The following is a 19,543-nucleotide window of genomic DNA, read 5'->3' as shown; positions in this document are numbered from 1 at the left end:
TGTCCCCATTTTAGAGAGGAGGAACTGAGGCATGAAGAGATTAAGTGACTTTTCCACAGTCACTCAAAAAATCTGTGGTAGAACTAGGATCTCAACCTAGGTCTCCTGAGCCTACATCCAATGTCTTAACCACACACGCCTCTTTCCTGGCAACCAATGTAGGCAGATGTGGCATTTTGTTTTTGTTGTAAAATTACAGAACCATATTTATATTCATCTACATATAATGCAACCTAATCCACAATAGATACAAAACAACAACTTTGTGTTCAAGCACACCAAATCACGTTTATGTCTAGAACTAACTGCCACAAAGCTCACAAACTTATTTTAACTTTCCATTTTGTGAACTGCATCTTCTTGATACTAATCTGCTCAAAGCCATTTGCTAAAGGATCATGTCTAAATGGAAAATTTTCAGCTAGATTAAAAAGAAAAAGTTTTAAATTGAACTAAGATAGTTATTATTTAAATCTGCAAACAGAAATTTGTATGCAATTAACAGTATTTAAGAGTTATTCAGAAAATGAGACCTTTTAAAAAGTTAACTGTCATAACCGGATAAAATAACACAAAAAGTTCTTGTATGAATTGACAACCAAGATGATGGCACATGTATTCACCAATATAAATGCAAATAAAAATAAATGAAATTATACATTAAGATGACTTAGTTTAAAAAAAAAAATCTCCTGAAGGAATTCTCACCCAGGCTCAACAATATTAGAAAAATATCTCACTGCTAAAAGTAGGTAATAGCTTATGTAAATCTCCTAATACTGCTAGGTGACAGTTTAAAATGTGGTGTTTCCAGGATATCACCTCTTTTTTTTGACAGGATAGAAAAAGTTCAGGAAGGTGCCTGCAGCTGGAGTGTTAACTACTTCATCATCTAACATAATATTATCAACAGTGGACCAAATAGTTTCAGTGAATATATGAAAAATCTGATAAAAACATATAACTTACCATACCAAATAAAATGATTTGGTCCATTTAGCCCCTGTCCTGTCTCTAGTAATGGCTAATACTAGAGGGTTCAATAGAAGCAAATAATTATCATAATGCCAATTTTGTCCTAATATAGCTTTTTTTTTTAAAGCATGTAACTATTTGTGTATTTAGTTTGATTTTTCAGAAGAGATCTAGTAAATCTAAATGGTGAGTTTTCCAACCCTGCTACTGCTATCTGAATTTCCATTATCCTAGCATGTTAAAGCTGTGGAAATATGCAATATAAATGTCTTTCCTCCAAGAGTTTGCTGAGTTCCTGGAAAGCAGTGTCCATTCTGTATTCATGTTTTTTCCTTAGTAGGAGTGTTTGTAAATAGAGAATATGTGTAAACAGTTGATACGGACATAGTCTGGTTCAATAAAGTTCCATCTCAGTAGAAAGACATAGGTCAGAAGAGGCTGGGAGTTTGAAGCTGCTTTTCTCTTGCTTCTTCAGCAAAGTCTTCTGTCAAAGAACTTATAGACTGAAACAAAGAGAGTTAGGGTCTTATGGGTTGAGACTGGATCTGGGCAACTGGGAATGTGTGCAAGTTCAACAGTGTTGCATTTTTTCAGTACTAAGGGTCTAGTTCTTGTTGTCCTACTGTAAGATGCACAGAAGTTGGGCTGGGGAGAAAGGGGCAGTAACCAAATGAAGATTCGATTAGTCATCTATGGTATGCAAGGCAGGTTAGCTCAGGAGGCCGGGCCATCACGTGTTGCATGGGCTTTAAGAAAGAGGAGCATGTACTCCTCTGTTGCATAGCTTCATCTCTCCTGCCAATGATGGAATGAGTGGACTTGGCTGTGCCCCAAAACCTGATCACCATGACTTTTTGGAGATGTGGAACAATACTTGGACTCATGCTATTGGTCATTGCCTATTGACTGCGTCGTCTCTATCGAGGGGGCCATTCAGGGATCTGGGCAAAATCTGTCTGGGGATTGGTCCTGCTTTGAGCAGGGGGTTGGACTAGATGACCCCCTGAGGTCCCTTCCAACCCTGATATTCTATGATTCTATAAACGTTAAACAGTGCACAATAGGACCACGTCAAGGTGAAGGAAAGTTTTGACCAATTGGACTCAAGGTTGAAAATATTTAGGATATTAGAGTCCATCAGGACAATAATACTGTATTATAAGGCTTTATCGTTTCCTTTTTAGTAGGAAACTCCACTTGTAATAGAAGCTTTCTAGAGAATAGTCACCATTTACAAAGCCACTTCTGTGAATTTCTCCAGCATTCTGCAGGACTACAAAAAATTGACAAAATCCTCTTTCCCTACTCATGCTTCATCTCCCAGGTTCTAGTAATGATCCTTTTCTACTGTCCAACACCTCACGATTTTTCTGTGGCATCAACTTACATTGTCATTTAAACTAAGATAAGACTATTCCATTGTGACTCTAGTAAATTATGAAAGCACATAATTAGGAGCTCTGGAATCCTGCCTGCATTGTAAAAGAATGTGACATAGTTCTTTGTATCGCATAAAGTGTTCCAAAGGTCTTTTCCACACACAAACACGTATATATCTTTGGGTCCAATCTGGTTCTCCCTGAGCACCCAAACAAAAAGGCAGTTGGAATCTTAGGTGCACAAAGAATACAAGATTGGACCTCATAGCAAGGTGGTCTGGTGGGGTGATAGAGAAGCTAATAATTAGCCAATGTTGTTTCATATTTTGACTTGCCATTATGACAAAATCCACTGAAACATAATATATTCAAAGGAAAAAACTATTTTAACATAGAGTTAAAGTTGCTTGGTGATATGTCATCCCCTTGTAGAACATCGAGTTGAGCAGAACTCACACTGTGAGAACCAGGAAATGCAAAGTTCAGGTTGCCCATGCAAACTGAACTCTGCATTCTCTCAACAATGCCCCCAATACACCACGTTAACACACATACCTTTACTCTACCAATCCCACAGTTGCTGAAATGTATAAGCTTTTCACCTCCTTTTACAACTCTCATTCTAACCCACAGGTTTCCAGCTAACACCGTTAATGAACAAAAAAAAAAAAGGTTGCTGGCACGACAAACACCTCTCTATGGTCTTTGAGCAATGCTTCGGTATCCACGTACTCTCACTGGCCTTTGGCATTATCAGATCTGGAAGGTTTCAGATCCTGGTGTACACTAACACATTTGGCAAACTCCCCAGAAAGGATACCACATGTGTACAACTTAAGAAATACTTCACAGCCTGTTACAACTTCCTTACATGTACTCAACGAATACCATCTCACTTTTACTTAACCATCATTAAAGCATTAGAATCCTCTCATATTCCTTCTTACTGCTGACAATAGCCTTTGTAATAAAAGTCCTATGCCCTGTTATGGATATAACATACCCAATTTTGCATAGACATGATACATTCTACATTCCCAAGGTACACATGCACCTCTTCCCCTTCCTCAAGCACTTGAGAGGGTGGAAAACATTGATCTCTTCATATAGCAGTCACAGCTCTGTCACACACCTCAAAGTAATCCACAGATCTCACAAACATACCTCTACCAAGCAGCGCTATTTGCCTCCACCATTCAGTACACCTGACACTGATCACAATGCATGAGGATAATAAATTCTTAGACTGCTCTCATATCCCAGCTTGTTACTGACAATGCCCTCTGTAATAAAACTCCTGCCCCACTAATTATATAACATACACAATTCTGTATTGAAAGTATGCATACTAGAGCCAGAAAGTACATGTGCAGCTTTTCCCATTGCTCATACACATCGGAGGGTGCAAGCACAGATCTCCTTATCACATAATTACAGCCAGGAAAAGAGAAGGTATGTAGCATAGGCAACCATTTGTATTTGTTTTGGTTTTTGTCCTTTTAGTTCGAATGTTGTTCAACTCACTGTTCTGCAAGAGAACAACATACTATCAAGCAATCTTAACACTAGGTTAAATTCAGTTTTTGCCATAGAATTTCCTAAGGTTTTATTGGTTTTTTTCTTAAAACACGAAAAAGTTTTGTTGTCATTAGGGGTCAGTAGTCATTTAGGCAGTTGTATATATCATGTCCCACAATTGGCATTCTGAGTCAACCTTCTGAGTCAAAGCATTCCCCCTCCAACCTGTCCCCCTCCCCACAGCAACTAGGGAACATGTCTCACTGAAGGCTTTGGCTACACTGGCGCTGTACAGCACTGCAACTTGCTGTGCTCAGGGGTGTGAAAAAACACCCCCCTGAGCGCAGCGAGTACAGCACTGTAAAGCACCAGTGTAATCAGCACGCTCGGTCGCAGCGCTGTAAGCTATTCCCCTCGGAGACGTGGAGTACATACAACGCTGCGAGAGAGCTGCGGCAGCGCTGTGAAGTCCCAAGTGTAGCCAAGCCCTTGAAGTCTTTATTCCCTGGTATACAAACATTTCTATTGCCTTTATTTCCCTCCTTCTATAACGCAACTTTACTTCCCTCCTTCTATAACCCAGACTCTTCAGCCTGGAGTGAAAGACAACTATGTCACAGTAGAGGGTGCACTGGCAGAGCTGGGGGTGCCAGAAGGTTGGAGTGTGGGTTTGGTGAACTGGAAGAGATGTGGGGTGCTATGCCTCCCACAACTGACTCCCCAACTTCTCTTGCCATCCATCCCCATTAATCCCCATCCCTCACTGCAGCCCCAAACTGCTCTTTCCCTATTCTACCACTCCTAATACGTACCATTGTCTCACTTCTACTTTTCCCCCAGAGACTTTGATTACATTTCACACACACACACATAAAAATGCCACTCATGACTTACAAATTGTAGCAGCTTCCAGTCACTTAGTCCAAAACTCCTTTTGTCTTAGGTGATGGTGTGTGTGTGGGGGGGAAGTTTGTGATCAACTCAACCTTAGATATGTTAATTGAGGGAGAATTCACAGCAGTGAAGAGGTCTGTAATTCAGCCAGCCATTAGTACCTTTCAGCTTAACAGTACAAGGCAGCAGAAGAAAACCAGGTTGTTGTTTTTTTAGGGGGCCTATAATTTGGGAACCCATCAGCAAAATGACCGCAAATTTGAATCACTAATGCACACCAATTTCAAAGCAATCCAATTAACTGCTCAGTTTTGAGAGTACTTACAAGACTTGAATTTTAAAGCATATAAAATGGTGGGCATGGAAACCCTCTAGCTGATTTTTCCATATTGATGCACACACAGTGTAAAAAAGTACATTTTCTTATATATGTTCTCATTTTGGGTTCCCCAAAGATTTAGTGAGTACCATGCACTACCTGAGGTAAAACTTGACAGATTGAGACCATTTAGATCCATAGTTTGATCTCCAGCTCAAGGCAAATAAACCCACCACCTGGAAACTTTTTTTAAATGGCTAATTTTTTTGGAGTGGGGAGGGGAGAGGGGGCTTATGTCTCTGTAACCCATGCCTCAAATGATTCCAAATTCAGATCATTAACTTACCCTACAGCTTCTTGAGGCACATCACATTTCAAAGGAATCCAACTACACATATCAATTTTAGAGGACTTACAATGGTTGACCTTTAAACATATGACATGGTGCAACCTTAATTATAGTGGTGCCCCAGTGCCACTATAATGCAATGAAACTTTTTACACACAATATCTTTAACTGAATCAATTATATTTTATCCCTTTTAAGAAAATATTGTCATCCTCAATTCTAAAAGAAGTTTAACAACAAAAGCAAAGCAGTCTAAAGGATAACAGGGCAGTGTGCATGCTGATATACAACACATTGAATTTACCCTACCTAAAGGTGTTACAAAAATTGCATAAAACTGGTACAGAGAAAAATTGTCTGTATTCTTGGTTTCTTATTGATTTTTGAATAATTCGTAAAGAATGTTTGTGTGATCAGACATAAAGAGTATTGGCCTCTTTGTGGCAAATAGCTTCTCCATAGTGAGAACTCTTAGATTTTTGCAACCCATCTACTCTAAAGTGGTTAATTTCTGTTTCACCATTCCATTGCTGGGACAATTCCTATAGCAATAGAAAACTGTGAAGGCATGAATCCTGTTTTGGAATGCATCTGTCCTGACCAAAGAGGACATATAGGTAGGGATATGTTCACTTGTTGAGGTACCATTTCAGAAAAGTGCTTGATCCCAAGACAATTTTACTTACTTTAGAGTCCCACAATATAGAAATTACCAATAGTATGGAGTCACAGCTACTCTGTCATTGATCAGATTGCATCACACATCTTATTCAACTTAAAATGGTTAAAGTATTCTCTTGAAATAATTTAGTACTGAATATTAGTATTGAATTTAGCACATAGAAACACTGTTTTCTAGTGTATAAAGCACAGGACTGGGAGTAAGACGTCCTAGGTTCTGTTCTTGGCTTTGACAATGGCCTGCTGTGTGACTTTGGCCAAATCACTTTAGCTCTTTGTGTCTTAATTTCCTTTTTCACCTTTTGTCTATCTTATCTATTTAGATTGTAAATTCTTTGAGGCCATGGACTATCTCTTGCTGTATGTCTGTATATCTCTTAGCACAGTGGGGCCCTGATCTAGATGTGTATCTTACTTTCCTGTACATAATCATAGGGAATTTGGCTCTGAAGTCATTGATATCTCTGAATGGTCCCTTCATTACATGAGCATTCATCATTTCAAATCCAAAACTAACCCCTATGCCTCATATAGATCTTGCAGGTGAGTGACTTCATTAATAGGCAAAAAGCATATTCTGCTAATGGTCAAAATATGAACTAGATTATTTCATATTAGTCAGTGGCATCTTTATTATTAGAAAGTAGATAATTCAACTGGTTATATTGTGTGAAGTGTGAATAAATGTTCCCATAGGTTTTATTTAATTTTCTCAAAGGACCAAAGGCCAGTCTGTGCGAAGTTAAGTACTTAAAGATGCCTAGCAAAATCTGTTCCTCCTTAATTATAGAAGCAAACAACAGTTATTAGACAATGTGGACAAGAGGACAGGCAACAATTATAATTCAGTATTTTAGCAATTTCCCTCCAAGTATCAATTATATATGAATGGCAAATGGCTTATCTATTTTGTGAGTTGGCAGCTCTTCTTTTGGCAAAAGAAGAATGTTATTGCATGGTACCAATGTAAATAATACCTAACCTGTGAAGTTTTCAGGCTCTATCAAGCAGCATATAATTGTTTTTCTGGCCTGCACTGTGTATCTTTCAGATTGTGAGTTCTTCAGAGAAAGGATTCTATTCTTTGATAACTTCTACCTGTAGTAAAGTGACATGTATACTTACTTTACTGTATAAATTATAAAAGTACTAAATAAGTAACAAACATGGGGGAGAAGTGAGGTTTGTATGGGAAAGAGGTAAAAATGATGGATGACCCATATAACCGGGGACCCAAAGGAGTGGATGATTTTAGGGCTAACTTTCTAAAATATGACTTCTTTGTGTTGCCATGGATTTCAGCAAATATAGGCCAGAATTGCCAGATAGAAAAGTTCACCCTCAAAGTCCATCTTTGGTTCTCGAGTCAATACACTATGTCAGGGAAATGTGCTGGAGCTTCATTTTATAAATAGCTACAGCAAACATTTTACCAGCCATGGAAATGTTCCTCTGCTTTTTGTAATATAAAATATAGACAAATGGTAATTGTCATGTCAACATGTTTCTCTTTGTTTATTGATCCAAGACAATTTGAAATGTGACTAAATAAAACAGCATAATTTCCCAGCCCTTTGAGAATTACTTTAAAAAAAACATCCAACCAGATAGGGCATATTTTATAAATACACACAACGCATAATACACAGGCAGTCAAATCTGTTCTAAACAATGGTAGCTCAATATTATCCAACAGGATTATTTTCCCCCCGATACTGAAAGCCAATTATTTTGCACCTTGTGTCTCTTATTTTTAGTGTGAGTGTCATATATACAAAACACACACACACACACACACACAATTGCCCAAGAGCAACAGTTTCTTTAAAGCTACCAGTTAGTAGAATAAACTTGATGCATTACATATTATACTTATGTACTCAATGTGTTGTTTCTTTTGCTTTGTTTCAGGAACATGGTATTCCAACTGACATGGGCTATGCAGTGGCTCCGCACCACTCTGGGGTTTACCCTGTACATGTTCAGCTTTATGAGGCCTGGAAGAAGGTTTGGGGTATCAAAGTCACAAGCACAGAAGAGTATCCACATCTAAAACCTGCACGGTACAGACGGGGCTTCATCCACAATGGCATCATGGTACATAGCTTTTCCATTACTTCATAGCAATAATTCTTTAAGAATGACAAAAAAATCTATTTTACAAATGCATCAAGCTTTACAGTGGGCATTGAAATCCTTCACGATAGTGGAATTGTAAGGATGCCAAACAGTTTTACCAGTGTGCAGCCAGTTTCCAAAAGAAAGAAGAGCAAAGAGTGTGTTTTGGGGTGGGTTTTTCTGGCACTTTCCAATGTGATTATCAGAAATAAAATGTACCAGTAGACAACCAATCCTGGACTATAATTACATACCTTTGCAATTCATTAAAATGTCGTAGCTCCATATCCAAGGGTCTGACTCACTGCAATGCATAAAGGGTCTGGGACCTGCCAAAAGGGAAGAGAAACAAAGGTGCAATATAATCCTCCAGTCCACAAGATACTTTGGCTGGGCCAGGCTTTGTGTTTAGATATACCTATGCAACTCCCAGAGCACAGGTTCTGAAACTATACCTGCGAAAATTTCATAGACTGTGCATTGGGGTGGGGAAAAAGAAAGCTTTCTACATCTTCCCTTCAATAGCACATGCATTAAAAGCCAAGATAACCTAAGAATCACTTGGCCTATCACTTCAGTATGCAGCTGCTCCTAGAATGGAACAAAGCAGCTGATGAACATCCAGATGCAACACTACACCACAGTTTAGAGCAAAAATGTAGAAGAATCATGTTCAATTGAAATGGTAAAGAGAATTTAGGTAGATAGAGGGTAAATTACACAAGATGGAATTTGCACAGGACACAGAATGTAAATCTTGACAGGTCAAGTTCTGTCATGGTATACATAGGTAAAGTTCCTGTTGACTTCAACAAAAGCCATGGACATGCATTTAAGAGCAGTAATGTATCTAATATATTTGTCAAAAGTATATATTAATAACACAGAAACAGGTAACATAGTAGATTCTAACGAGTTCCAACATAGGACTCATTTGAGCAAAGCACTTAAGTATATGCTTAAGTGCTTTGCTGAATAGAAACCGTAGATTATTTTGTTTTCTGTTTCTTTGGACAGAATACAAAGGGGAGCCCAAATGGTAAACTGGCAAAAAACCTAAGTCAAAACTGAATAATGTCTGTGCAAGTACAGTACTGAACAGTATCACAGACCTTAGTGTTTTTCTGCAGAGTTCTGATGTACTTGTGATTAAAGAGTTAATGAAATAGCTCTAAGTAGTGGAGATTTTAGTTGTTTTTTTTCTCCATCTGCTAGTTTTCAGAATTCTGACGCACAATCTACTGATTTATGATTGTATGTAGAGCTGACCTCGGGATATACTCATTCAACAGTCCTATCAGCCCCAGTACATATTTCACTAGTGGGGTCTAATCTGATTTTCAGGGCAAAGGTAGGAATGAACTAGTTCTTTTGGGGTCTGTAACCTAGAATACCATTTGTGTGCTATATCTTGCCAGCACGAAGATTAATAGCCTAAGATAGTGAAGACGACTGAGAAGCGCTTTGTCTTTTAACAAACTATCCTTGCTAAAAGAAAAGAAGCTCTTTTCTTCCTTTTACAAATCCCTAAACACAAACCCTGAATTCTTACTATGAGAAACATATGCAGTGGTCTGGACAAAGGCTGTGGAACACACATGTGCTGCAACCTTTCAACTGGCAGCTGGAGAGCTCAACATCTGCATAATCATGCTTATTTACAATAAGACGACAACTGCCGGAACAAAGGAATCCATATGTGAGCGTTTCAGAATGCAGACTCAGAAGAGTTTTTTGGGGTGGGGCTTGCAGAAATAGGGTCATGACACTATTTTTACTTTGTTCTCAGGTACTTCCTCGACAGACCTGTGGCCTTTTCACCCACACAATTTTCTACAAGGAGTATCCTGGGGGCCCTCAAGAATTGGACAAAAGCATCCGAGGGGGTGAACTCTTCCTCACCATCCTCCTGAATCCCGTATGTACCGTGTTTGCTATCCTCTGATGTGTACTTTTGCTATCATTATTGGAGGTGAATGGGACAGAATAACCTATATAGTTTATTCAGTTCCGATGAATCAAATCTTTTTGCTCAGAGGTGGTGAGCATTTAAAAGGAAATAAGCAAAAACTGTATTGTAAGGAGTAATCTGGATCCCAGGTGATACAATTCAGAGACAAATGTATATATGTTTTCCAAACAGTATCTGTTTTCCAACCAGAGTTCTAGGCCTTTGGGAACAAGGGGACACTGAATATACTAAAGGGGACAAAGGAAAACAATGGTGATGGAGAAAACTGCATCCCCCTTCTTCCTTTTCTTCCTCTTCCCTCTTGTCCCCCCCACCCTCCCTCACCTTTGGCTCCTTGAAAGCTACACATCTTTCATCTCTCTCTGCTCCCACTGCATCCCCTAATAGAGCTAACTATAGGAACAGGTTCACATGCATAGAATATTCAGATCAAGCTGCTAAAGAACAGGCAACCTAACCCTCTGATGCCACCCACAGAAACCCCCACTCCACACAGCATGTAGCCTGCTCTGTGTGGGGAATTAAGCCTGAACACAGGTAGAAGGGGAAAGAAGAGAGGAAATTAAGAGAAAAAATGGAAGCACGTGTGAGCGAGCATTGTGTGGGGGTGACACAGAATGCGGGTATGGTCATTAATCCATCACAATGAGGCTGCAGGATAATGTTGGGGGAGAAATGACATTATAATTATTTTGTTACGGTAGTAATATTTAATTTTTCTGACACTTTTTTGTATGTAGTTTATAAAGAATACAGGTTGTTATGGTAGAAAGTGTCCTACTCACTCATTTGGGATGATTTGCATAACTATCTTCTGACTTCACTTCTCTTGACTAATAAAGCCATCCCATACAATGCTAATAAACCCTCATTAATACACAATACTATCATATACTATCATATCCACTTACCAAGAAATCAAGGGTGCAAAATTGTGTTAATTCAGGCATTGGGAGGAATATCCTTTAAATTCCTTTAGGTTTTGGAGACATGAACCTCTGCCATGAGTTGAGGTTTTTTCTTTTTAGTTCTTTAGAGCAGGATTTCTCAAACTCCATTGCACTGCAACCCCCTTCTGACAACAAAAGTTACTACATGACCCCAGGAGCGGGAACTGAAGCCTGAGTCCTCTATAGCCCCGGACAAAGCCCAAGCCCCATCACCCCATGCAGGTGGGCCAAAGTTGAAGCCCAATGGCTTCAGCCTCGGGTGCGGGACCTGTAACCTGAAGCCCTTGGGTTCGGCTTTGGCCCCAGGCAGTGTGGCTCAGGCTTCTGTCCCAGGTCCCAGCACATCTAATGCCAGCCCCTGCGACACCATTAAAATGAAGTCACGACCCACTTTGGGGTCCTGACCCACAGTTAGAGAACCGCTGCTTTAGAGTCAACTTCTGCTCTGAATTACACCCTTTTCAATCCCATCAGCTTTACTGGGGTTGGATAAGAGAAATTTTGAACCTAGTTATTAAATCACCTCCCCTTAATTTCTTTCCTGACCAAGGATATGCTTTGGGTCCCACCAGAATTCATTCCAAAGGATGAATACTGAGTTCCGTATATATCAGTCCATTGTTCTCCCTTGGTTGTGGCCAGAATCAGTTTCCTCTCAGCAGTGGAAACTCCATTGAATAGTAAAGGAGCACTAATAAGAACATAAGAACATAAGAATGGCCCTACTGGGTCAAACCAAAGGTCCATCTAACCCAGCATCCTGTCTTCCGACAGTGGCCAGTGCCAGGTGCCCAAGAGGATATGAACAGAACAGGTAATCATCAAGTGATCAATCCCCCGTCGCTCATTCCCAGCTTCTGGCAAACAGAGGCTAGGGACACCATTCTTGCCCATCCTGGCTAATAGCCATTGATGGACGTATCCTCCATGAATTTATCTAGTTCTTTTTTGAACCCTGTTATGGTCTTGGCATTCACAATATCCTCTGGCAAGGAGTTCCACAGGTTGACTGCGTTGTGTGAAGAAATACATCCTTTTATTTGTTTTAAACCTGCTGCCTATTAATTTCATTTGGTGACCCCTAGTTCTTGTGTTATGAGAAGGAGTAAACAACACTTCCTTATCTACTTTCTCTACACCAGTCATGATTTTATAGACCTCAATCATATCTCCCCTTAGCCATCTCTTTTACAAGCTGAAAAGTCCCAGTCTTATTAATCTCTCCTCATACGGAAGCCGTCCCATACCCCTCATCATTTTTGTTGCCCTTTTCTGAACCTTTTCCAATTCCAATATATCTTTTTTGCGATGGGGCGACCACATTTACACACAGTATTCAAGATGTGGGCATATCATGGATTTATATAGAGGCAACATGATATTTTCTGTTCTATATCCCTTTCTTAATTATTCCCAGCATTCTGTTTGCTTTTTTTGACTGCTGGTGCACATTGAGTGGATGTTTTCAGAGAACTATCCACAATGACTCCAAGATCTCTTTCTTGAGTGATAACAGCTAATTTAGACCCCATCATTTTATATGTATAGTTGGGATTATGCTTTCCAATGTACATTACTTGCATTTATCAATATTAAATTTCATCTGCCATTTTGTTGCCCAGTCACCCAGTTTTGAGAGATCCTTTCATAGCTCTTCGCAGTCTGCCTGGGTCTTAACTATCTTTAATAATTTTGTATCATCTGCAAATTTTGCCACCTCACTGTTTACCCCTTTTTTCCAGATCATTTATGAATACATTGAAAAGGACTGGTCCCAGAACAGACCTGTGAGGGACAGCACTATTTACTGCTCTCCATTCTGAAAACTGACCATTTATTCTTACCCTTTGTTTCCTATCTTTTAACCAGTTACCAATCCATGAGAGCATCTTCCCTCTTATCCCATGACACCTTACTTTGTGTATGAGCCTTTGGTGAGGGACCTTGTCAAAGGCTTTCTGAAAATCTAAGTACACTATATCCACTGGATCCCCTTGGTCCACATGCTTGTTGACCCCCCTCAAAGAATTCTAGTAGATTGGTGAGGCATGATTTCCCTTTATTAAAACCATGTTGATTCTTCCTCAACAGATTGTTCATCTATATGTCCGACAATATTGTTCTTTATTATAGTTTCAACCAGTTTGCCCAGTACTGAAGTCAGGCTTACAGGCCTGTAATTGCCCGGATCACATCTGGGGCCCCTTTTAAAAATTGGCGTCACATTAGCTATCCTCCGGTCATCTTGCACAGAATCTGATTTAAATGATAGGTTACAGACTACAGTTAGTAGTTCTGCAATTTCACATTTGAGTTCCTTCAGAACTCTTGGGTGAATACCATCTGGTCCTGGTGACTTATTGCTGTTTAATTTATCAATTTGTTCCAAAACCTCTTCTAATGATAACTCAATCTAGGACAGTTCCTCAGATCTGTCACCTAAAAAGAATGGCTCGGGTTTGGGAATCTCCCTCACATCCTTTGCCATGAAGACCAATGGAAAGAATTCATTTAGTTTCTCTGCAATGGCCTTATCGTTGTTGAATGCTCCTTTAGCACCTCTATCATCCAATGGCCCCACTGGTCGTTTATCAGGCTTCCTGCTTCTGATGTACTTTCAAAAAGTAATAGCAATTTTTTTTTGTCTTTTGCTAACTGTTCCTCAAATGCTTTTTTGGCCTTCCTAATTGTATTTTTATACTTCATTTGCCAGTGTTTATGTTCCTTTCTATTTTCCTCACTAGGATTTAACTTCCACTTTTTAAAGGAGGCCCTTTTTGCCTCTCACTGCTTCTTTTACTTTGTTGTTTAGCCACGGTGGCTCTCTTTTGGTTCTCTTACTGTGTTTTTTTCAATTTGGGGTATACGTTTAAGTTGAGCCTCTATTATGGTGTCTTTAAAAAGTTTCCATGCATCTTGCAGAGATTTCACTTTGGGCACTGTACCCTTTAATTTCTGTTTAACATCCTCATTTTTGTGTAGTTCCCCTTTCTGAAATTAAATGCTACAGTGTTGGGCCGCTATGGTGTTTTTCCTGCTACAGGGATATTAAATTTAATTATATTATGGTCACTATTACTAAGCAGTCCAGCTATATTCACCTCTTGGTCCTGTGCTCCACTTAGGACTAAATCAAGAATTGCCTCTCCTCTGGTGGGTTCCAGGACCAGCTGCTCCAAAAAGCAGTCATTTAAGGTGTCAAGAAACTTTATCTCTTCATCCTGTCCTGAGGTGACATGTACCCAGTCAATATGGGGATAATTGAAATCCCCCATTATTATTATTGAGTTTTTTTTATTTTAATGGCATCTCTAATCTCCCTGAGCATTTCACAGTTACTATCACCATCCTGGTCAGTTGGTCGGTAATATATCCGTACCACTATATTCTTATTATTAGAACATAGAATTTCTATCCATAGAGATTTTATGGTACAGTTTGATTCATTTATGATTTTTACTTCATTTGATTCTATGTTTTCTTTCACATATAATGCCACTCCCCCACCAGGACGACCTGTTCTGTCCTTCCGATATATTTTGTACCCTGGTATTACTGTATCCCATTGATTAACCTCATTCCACCAAGTTTCTGTGATGCCTATTATATCCATATCTTCATTTAATACGAGGCACTCTAGTTCACCCATTTTATTATTTAGTCTTCTAGTATTGGTATATAGGCACTTTAAAAACTTGTCTCCTTTTAGCTGTCTGCCATTACACAAATTGAATGGGACTCTTTTTTATTTGACTGTTTCTGATCAGACCCTGCATGTATTTTATCATTTTCTATCCTGTCATCCTCACTAGGACATAGAGATTCTCTATTAATAGATCCTCCTCTAAGAGATGTCTGAACCATGTGCTCCTCTGCACCACTCAGCTTTCCCCCAGCACTTAGTTTAAAAACTGCTCTATGATCTTTTTAATGTTAAGTGCCAGCAATCTGGTTTCATTTTGGTTTAGGTGGAGCCCATCCTTCCTGTATAGGCTCCCCCTTTCCCAAAAGTTTCCCCAGTTCCTAATAAATCTAAATCCCTCCTTCCTACACTGTCTCATCCACACATTGAGACTCTGCAGTTCTGCCTGTCTAACTGGCCCTGTGCGTGGAACTGTGAGCATCTCAGAGAATTCTATCATGGAGGTCCCAGACTTCAATCTCTTACCTAGCAGCCTAAATTTGGCCTCCAGGACCTCTCTCCTATCCTTCCCTATGTCATTGGTACCTCATGTACCATGACCACCGGCTCCTCTCCAGCACTACACATAAGTCTATCTAGATGTCTCGAGAGTTCCTCAATCTTCGCACCAGGCAGGCAGGTCACCATGTGGTTCTCCTGATCATCACAAACCCAGCTATCTATGTTTCTAATGATCAAATCACCCATTACTAATATCTGTCTCTTTCTACTAGCTTGAGTTCCCTCCCCCAGAGAAGTCTCTTCAGTGCAAGAGGATACCACAACATCATCTGGAAGGAGGGTCCCAGCTATGGGATTTTTCCCTCTGCTCCAGTTAGATGCTCTCCTTTCCTGGGACTTTCCTCCTCCTCAACAGCACAGAGACTGTCAGACCAGGGGTGGGACCATTTTACTGTGTCCTGGAAAGTCTCATCTATGTATTCTCTGTCTCCCTCAGCTCCTCCAGTTCAGCCACAGGCAAGCTTTCCCTTGCCTATGCCCAGAGTTTTCAGAGAATGCAGCAACTTTGTTTGTTTCATGGGTTGCAAAAATGGTAGAGCAGCCTCAATACTTTTAGGGCTAAGGACTGTTGTTTTTTATAATCAGGCCATTTATCCACAGCCTAAGGTTGTAAATTGTCACTCTGTCAGATGCAGAGCAACTTCATGGGTTCTGAGGGCTAAATCATCTGTTTGGACAGCTATAAAGTGATCATCCCCACAGACTCTTGTACATCTTTATCAGTTTGAACTGACCTTTTATAATGATAGATTTTTTGTCCAGAAGGTTCTTCAAGAAGCACACTAAAGTAAGCTCCTCTAACTCACTGTTCCCTCTGGGCCACATCCAAAACCTTTGGAATTTCATGGGATTTTTTCCATTGATTTCAATAAGCAATGGATCAGGCCTCATCTCACTCTCTATTCTCATTGCTTCTGTTTTTAAGATGTGAGAACTAAGATGTAGGACAAGTGAAAATTATATACTAGTAATTCTTTTCATCATTATCCTCTCTTCCCCCATCTACTATCCCTTGTTCCACACAGGGAAGTGAAACCTCTTGTGGATTGTATATCTTGTTTCCTGGGATGTGGCCTAATTTTCATAGGCGTGGAGCATCAATAGCTCTAATTGGCATGTTACAGTTAAAGAAACTTCATTTGGAACTGCCTTTAATATCAGACCACTATTATTTACATGTCTAAAAATAAATTTAAGATTCTAAAATTAGATGCCCATATGTGAAAATTTTACCCTATGGACCTTGGGAGCAAAGTTGGAGCCTAAGTCAAAGAGAGTAGATTTAGAGAAGTGGGGCACCTTTATTAAGACTTTTTATATACAATGTGTGTGTGACCTACACATCAGAATAAAAAGTCTTACTCTTAGTCCTATCTCTCTTAATCCACCATGACTCTCTAACTCAGCAAATCTTGTCTTTTTGTATCTCCCTCATCTGTAACTTTGGCTTATCACTGCTTCTGGAACATTGCTAGAATTTGTCCTTCACGAGACCATGCATTCACTGTCATCTTTATCCATGCATCCCTCAATTCCTGCCTTAGGAAAATCTATGATTTTTCTAAATTGCTATTTGCTAAACTTCAGAGAGTTTACCACTCTGCAACCAGACTAGTCTCATTCCAGGAAATGAAAGCTTTATTATTACCCAATTCCTGAGTCATCTTAATTCTATGTCAACTTATCTCCAAAAATGCCCTTAATGTTTTCAGATTTCCCTGTTAAACTAATTTTACCCTACTTCTCAGACCTGCTCTCCTGTCTGTCCATTTCCCCCCTGCTCTCTCAGCCTTTTTTCCTATCCTTTCACTTTTACATAATGGGTAATCAGTTTCACTTGTTCAGCCTGTTGGTGCATATCTCCTTTTCATATGCCTGGTCTGTTCCAAACCACTGTTTTTGTGTGTGATTTCTTGTAATTTTGTCTAAATACCTTTCTTTAAAGGCACTCTGATGTCATAGTGAGGGCCACAGTATAGGAGCCTGTTATAGGGAAAAAAAACTTTTAATAACTTAGTCTCTATGAGGCATTATGCTATATTATGCATTACGTTGTCAGATATGAATATAGTGTGATTTATTGTATTTCTGCTGTTTGAAGAACGTACGGTATTCATTTTTCTCATTGGTAATTAAAAGTGGCGAAAGTGATACAGCAGTTACAGTATTTTTCCATGCAGTCTACTCCCAATATATTCTAACTAGATTACTTATCTTTGTTGATCAGACTATTTTAAATCAGGGTAGAGTTAAAAGCTACAGCCTTTCAAAAGGAAAAAAAAAGGTGTTTCTCCCTCCCCCCCATTTCCTTTAGTATATGAGCTTGTTTGACCATAGTAAGTTCCAATAACTTGAAAGTACAATATATAATATTGGGTGTCATTTGAAAATAACAGTTTTATATCTGTACAGTTAATGTTTGATTTTTTTCCTCAAAAGCTGATATTTTACTGAACTGTGCCATGCAAGTGAAATACTGACATGCAGTTCCCTAAATATGAGTTAAGTATGTATATGTTCCATATAATCCTTATTCAGACTGGAAGAAATATACTTTAATCATGTGGGAGCTGAAGAAAGATATACCACAACCCCCAACATCATTCAAGTCAGGCCATTGTAGTACCCTCTAAAATATGCAGCAACTGACAACCGTAAAAGCTCTTGGAGAGAGCACAGAACAAAACCTTTATATTGAGTTAGAACCTTTTTTAATAGATAGAGTTTTGATGTCCTGCTTTACAAACAGCACATTAATTAGTAAACTAATGGAGAGCTCTTTTCTTATCCAGAGTAAGAAGAAGTTTATAGATTTAGTGATTCTAAATAGGTTTTGAAATGGCAGTGTATGAACTAACACTGTTAAATCCACTGTGTCTTTTGAACTCCCTGAAAATACCAAGCATCAGGAATGCTTGGTGTCTACTATACTGTTCCATTTATCAATTATAAATTCAGTTGAATAAAAATATACACTTGAATGTGATGTGTACTTGAAACTGACACTAGTGTATAATAGAATTGTGCAGTGTGCAATCTGGGAAACTTTCATACCCCTAGGTTAGTTAAAGAGCTTTCCTTTTGCTTGTGTATCATTCTCTGCTGTTCCTGCAACCTAAGAGCAGGTGCAGTACAGTATAGGTTGGTGTTAGAGGAATTATGAAAAATATACTGAAAAACATTTTAGCATGTAATTATATAAATACAGCATGTTTGTAGAAGTGATGCAAAATTGGATACCTAATATAATCCAGGGATATATCCTATTTTTGTGGAATAAAATTAGAATCATAACACATGCATCATCTCAAACCCATATGTAGCATATATCATGGCATCTCAGGTTTTGTAGAAAGCCTTGTGCTCTTCAGAACTGTAGCAACAAAATGGTTGTGCCCACTGTTTTCACAAACAGCACTGTTTAATCCTTGCTGTATGAAAACAAAGGCACAGAGGTACACCTCTGCTGGTGTTTGCAGAAGTACTGTAGCTCCTGTTCATACCAATGTGACTTGCTTACATTAATTTCATGCTCTTTAGGGTCTTTTCTCTCCTGGATGTGTGTGATTCACTCCAATTAGCATTAGTGTGAATTATGTCATGCATCCAGTGGAGAAGAGATCCCAACTGTGGGGAGAATAGACCCCTATGGGGTATGCAGATTGTGTAAAATTCTATTTCCACTTTGTGTGTGTGTGTGTACATAAATATACATATATATGTACACAGACACACACACACACACACACACACACACACACACACACACACACACAGGGAGCACTGCCAGGCTACCATATCAACAACTGATAATTTACATTGCATGTTTCTTTCCCATAGACACTCATACTCAGGACAGGCTCAGGCTTAGGGAACAGCCTTGGTTGAGTTCTGTTGACACAGCTAATCAGTTGTCTCACTGTATTTTGTATTGTTCACTCTTTTAGCAGGAACACTGCAAGTTTTTCTTTATTCTTAATTTTCATCTATAAAATTGAGTTGGAGTAAGAGTCACTAAGGACCTTATCCAACACCCAGGGCAAGCCTTCCAGTTGTTACTACCACCACTGTTCCTTCTCTTGCCATTAGTATTATGTTATTTCCTGTTTCTAAATGAACATTGAAACCATTCTCAAACTCCTCTTTATTGTTTTAAACCTTTGGATGAGTACAGTGCTTGTGAA

The 19,543-nt window shown here is 39.1% G+C and overlaps 1 protein-coding gene across 2 annotated transcripts in view; it reads left to right on the top strand.

Moving 5' to 3' along the window:
- The window catches only part of LOC128837617 (bifunctional heparan sulfate N-deacetylase/N-sulfotransferase 4-like), a 178,720-nt gene that overhangs the window by 85,758 nt on the left and 73,419 nt on the right, over positions 1–19,543 (top strand). For both annotated transcript variants that reach the window (XR_008445003.1, XM_054028867.1), the window contains exons 6-7: positions 8,027–8,212; positions 10,023–10,151. Coding sequence is in view for 1 of the 2 variants with exons in the window: in XM_054028867.1 (XP_053884842.1) it covers positions 8,027–8,212; positions 10,023–10,151 (315 nt within the window). In the remaining variant the exon portion in view is untranslated. The remainder of the gene's footprint in view (positions 1–8,026; positions 8,213–10,022; positions 10,152–19,543) is intronic.

Source organism: Malaclemys terrapin, chromosome 5 (genome assembly GCF_027887155.1).
Source record: "Malaclemys terrapin pileata isolate rMalTer1 chromosome 5, rMalTer1.hap1, whole genome shotgun sequence".
In the NCBI taxonomy this organism is placed as follows: Eukaryota; Metazoa; Chordata; order Testudines; family Emydidae; genus Malaclemys; species Malaclemys terrapin.
The sequence above is the reverse complement of the archived record's forward strand: the minus strand, read 5'-3'. Positions and strand labels throughout refer to the sequence as shown.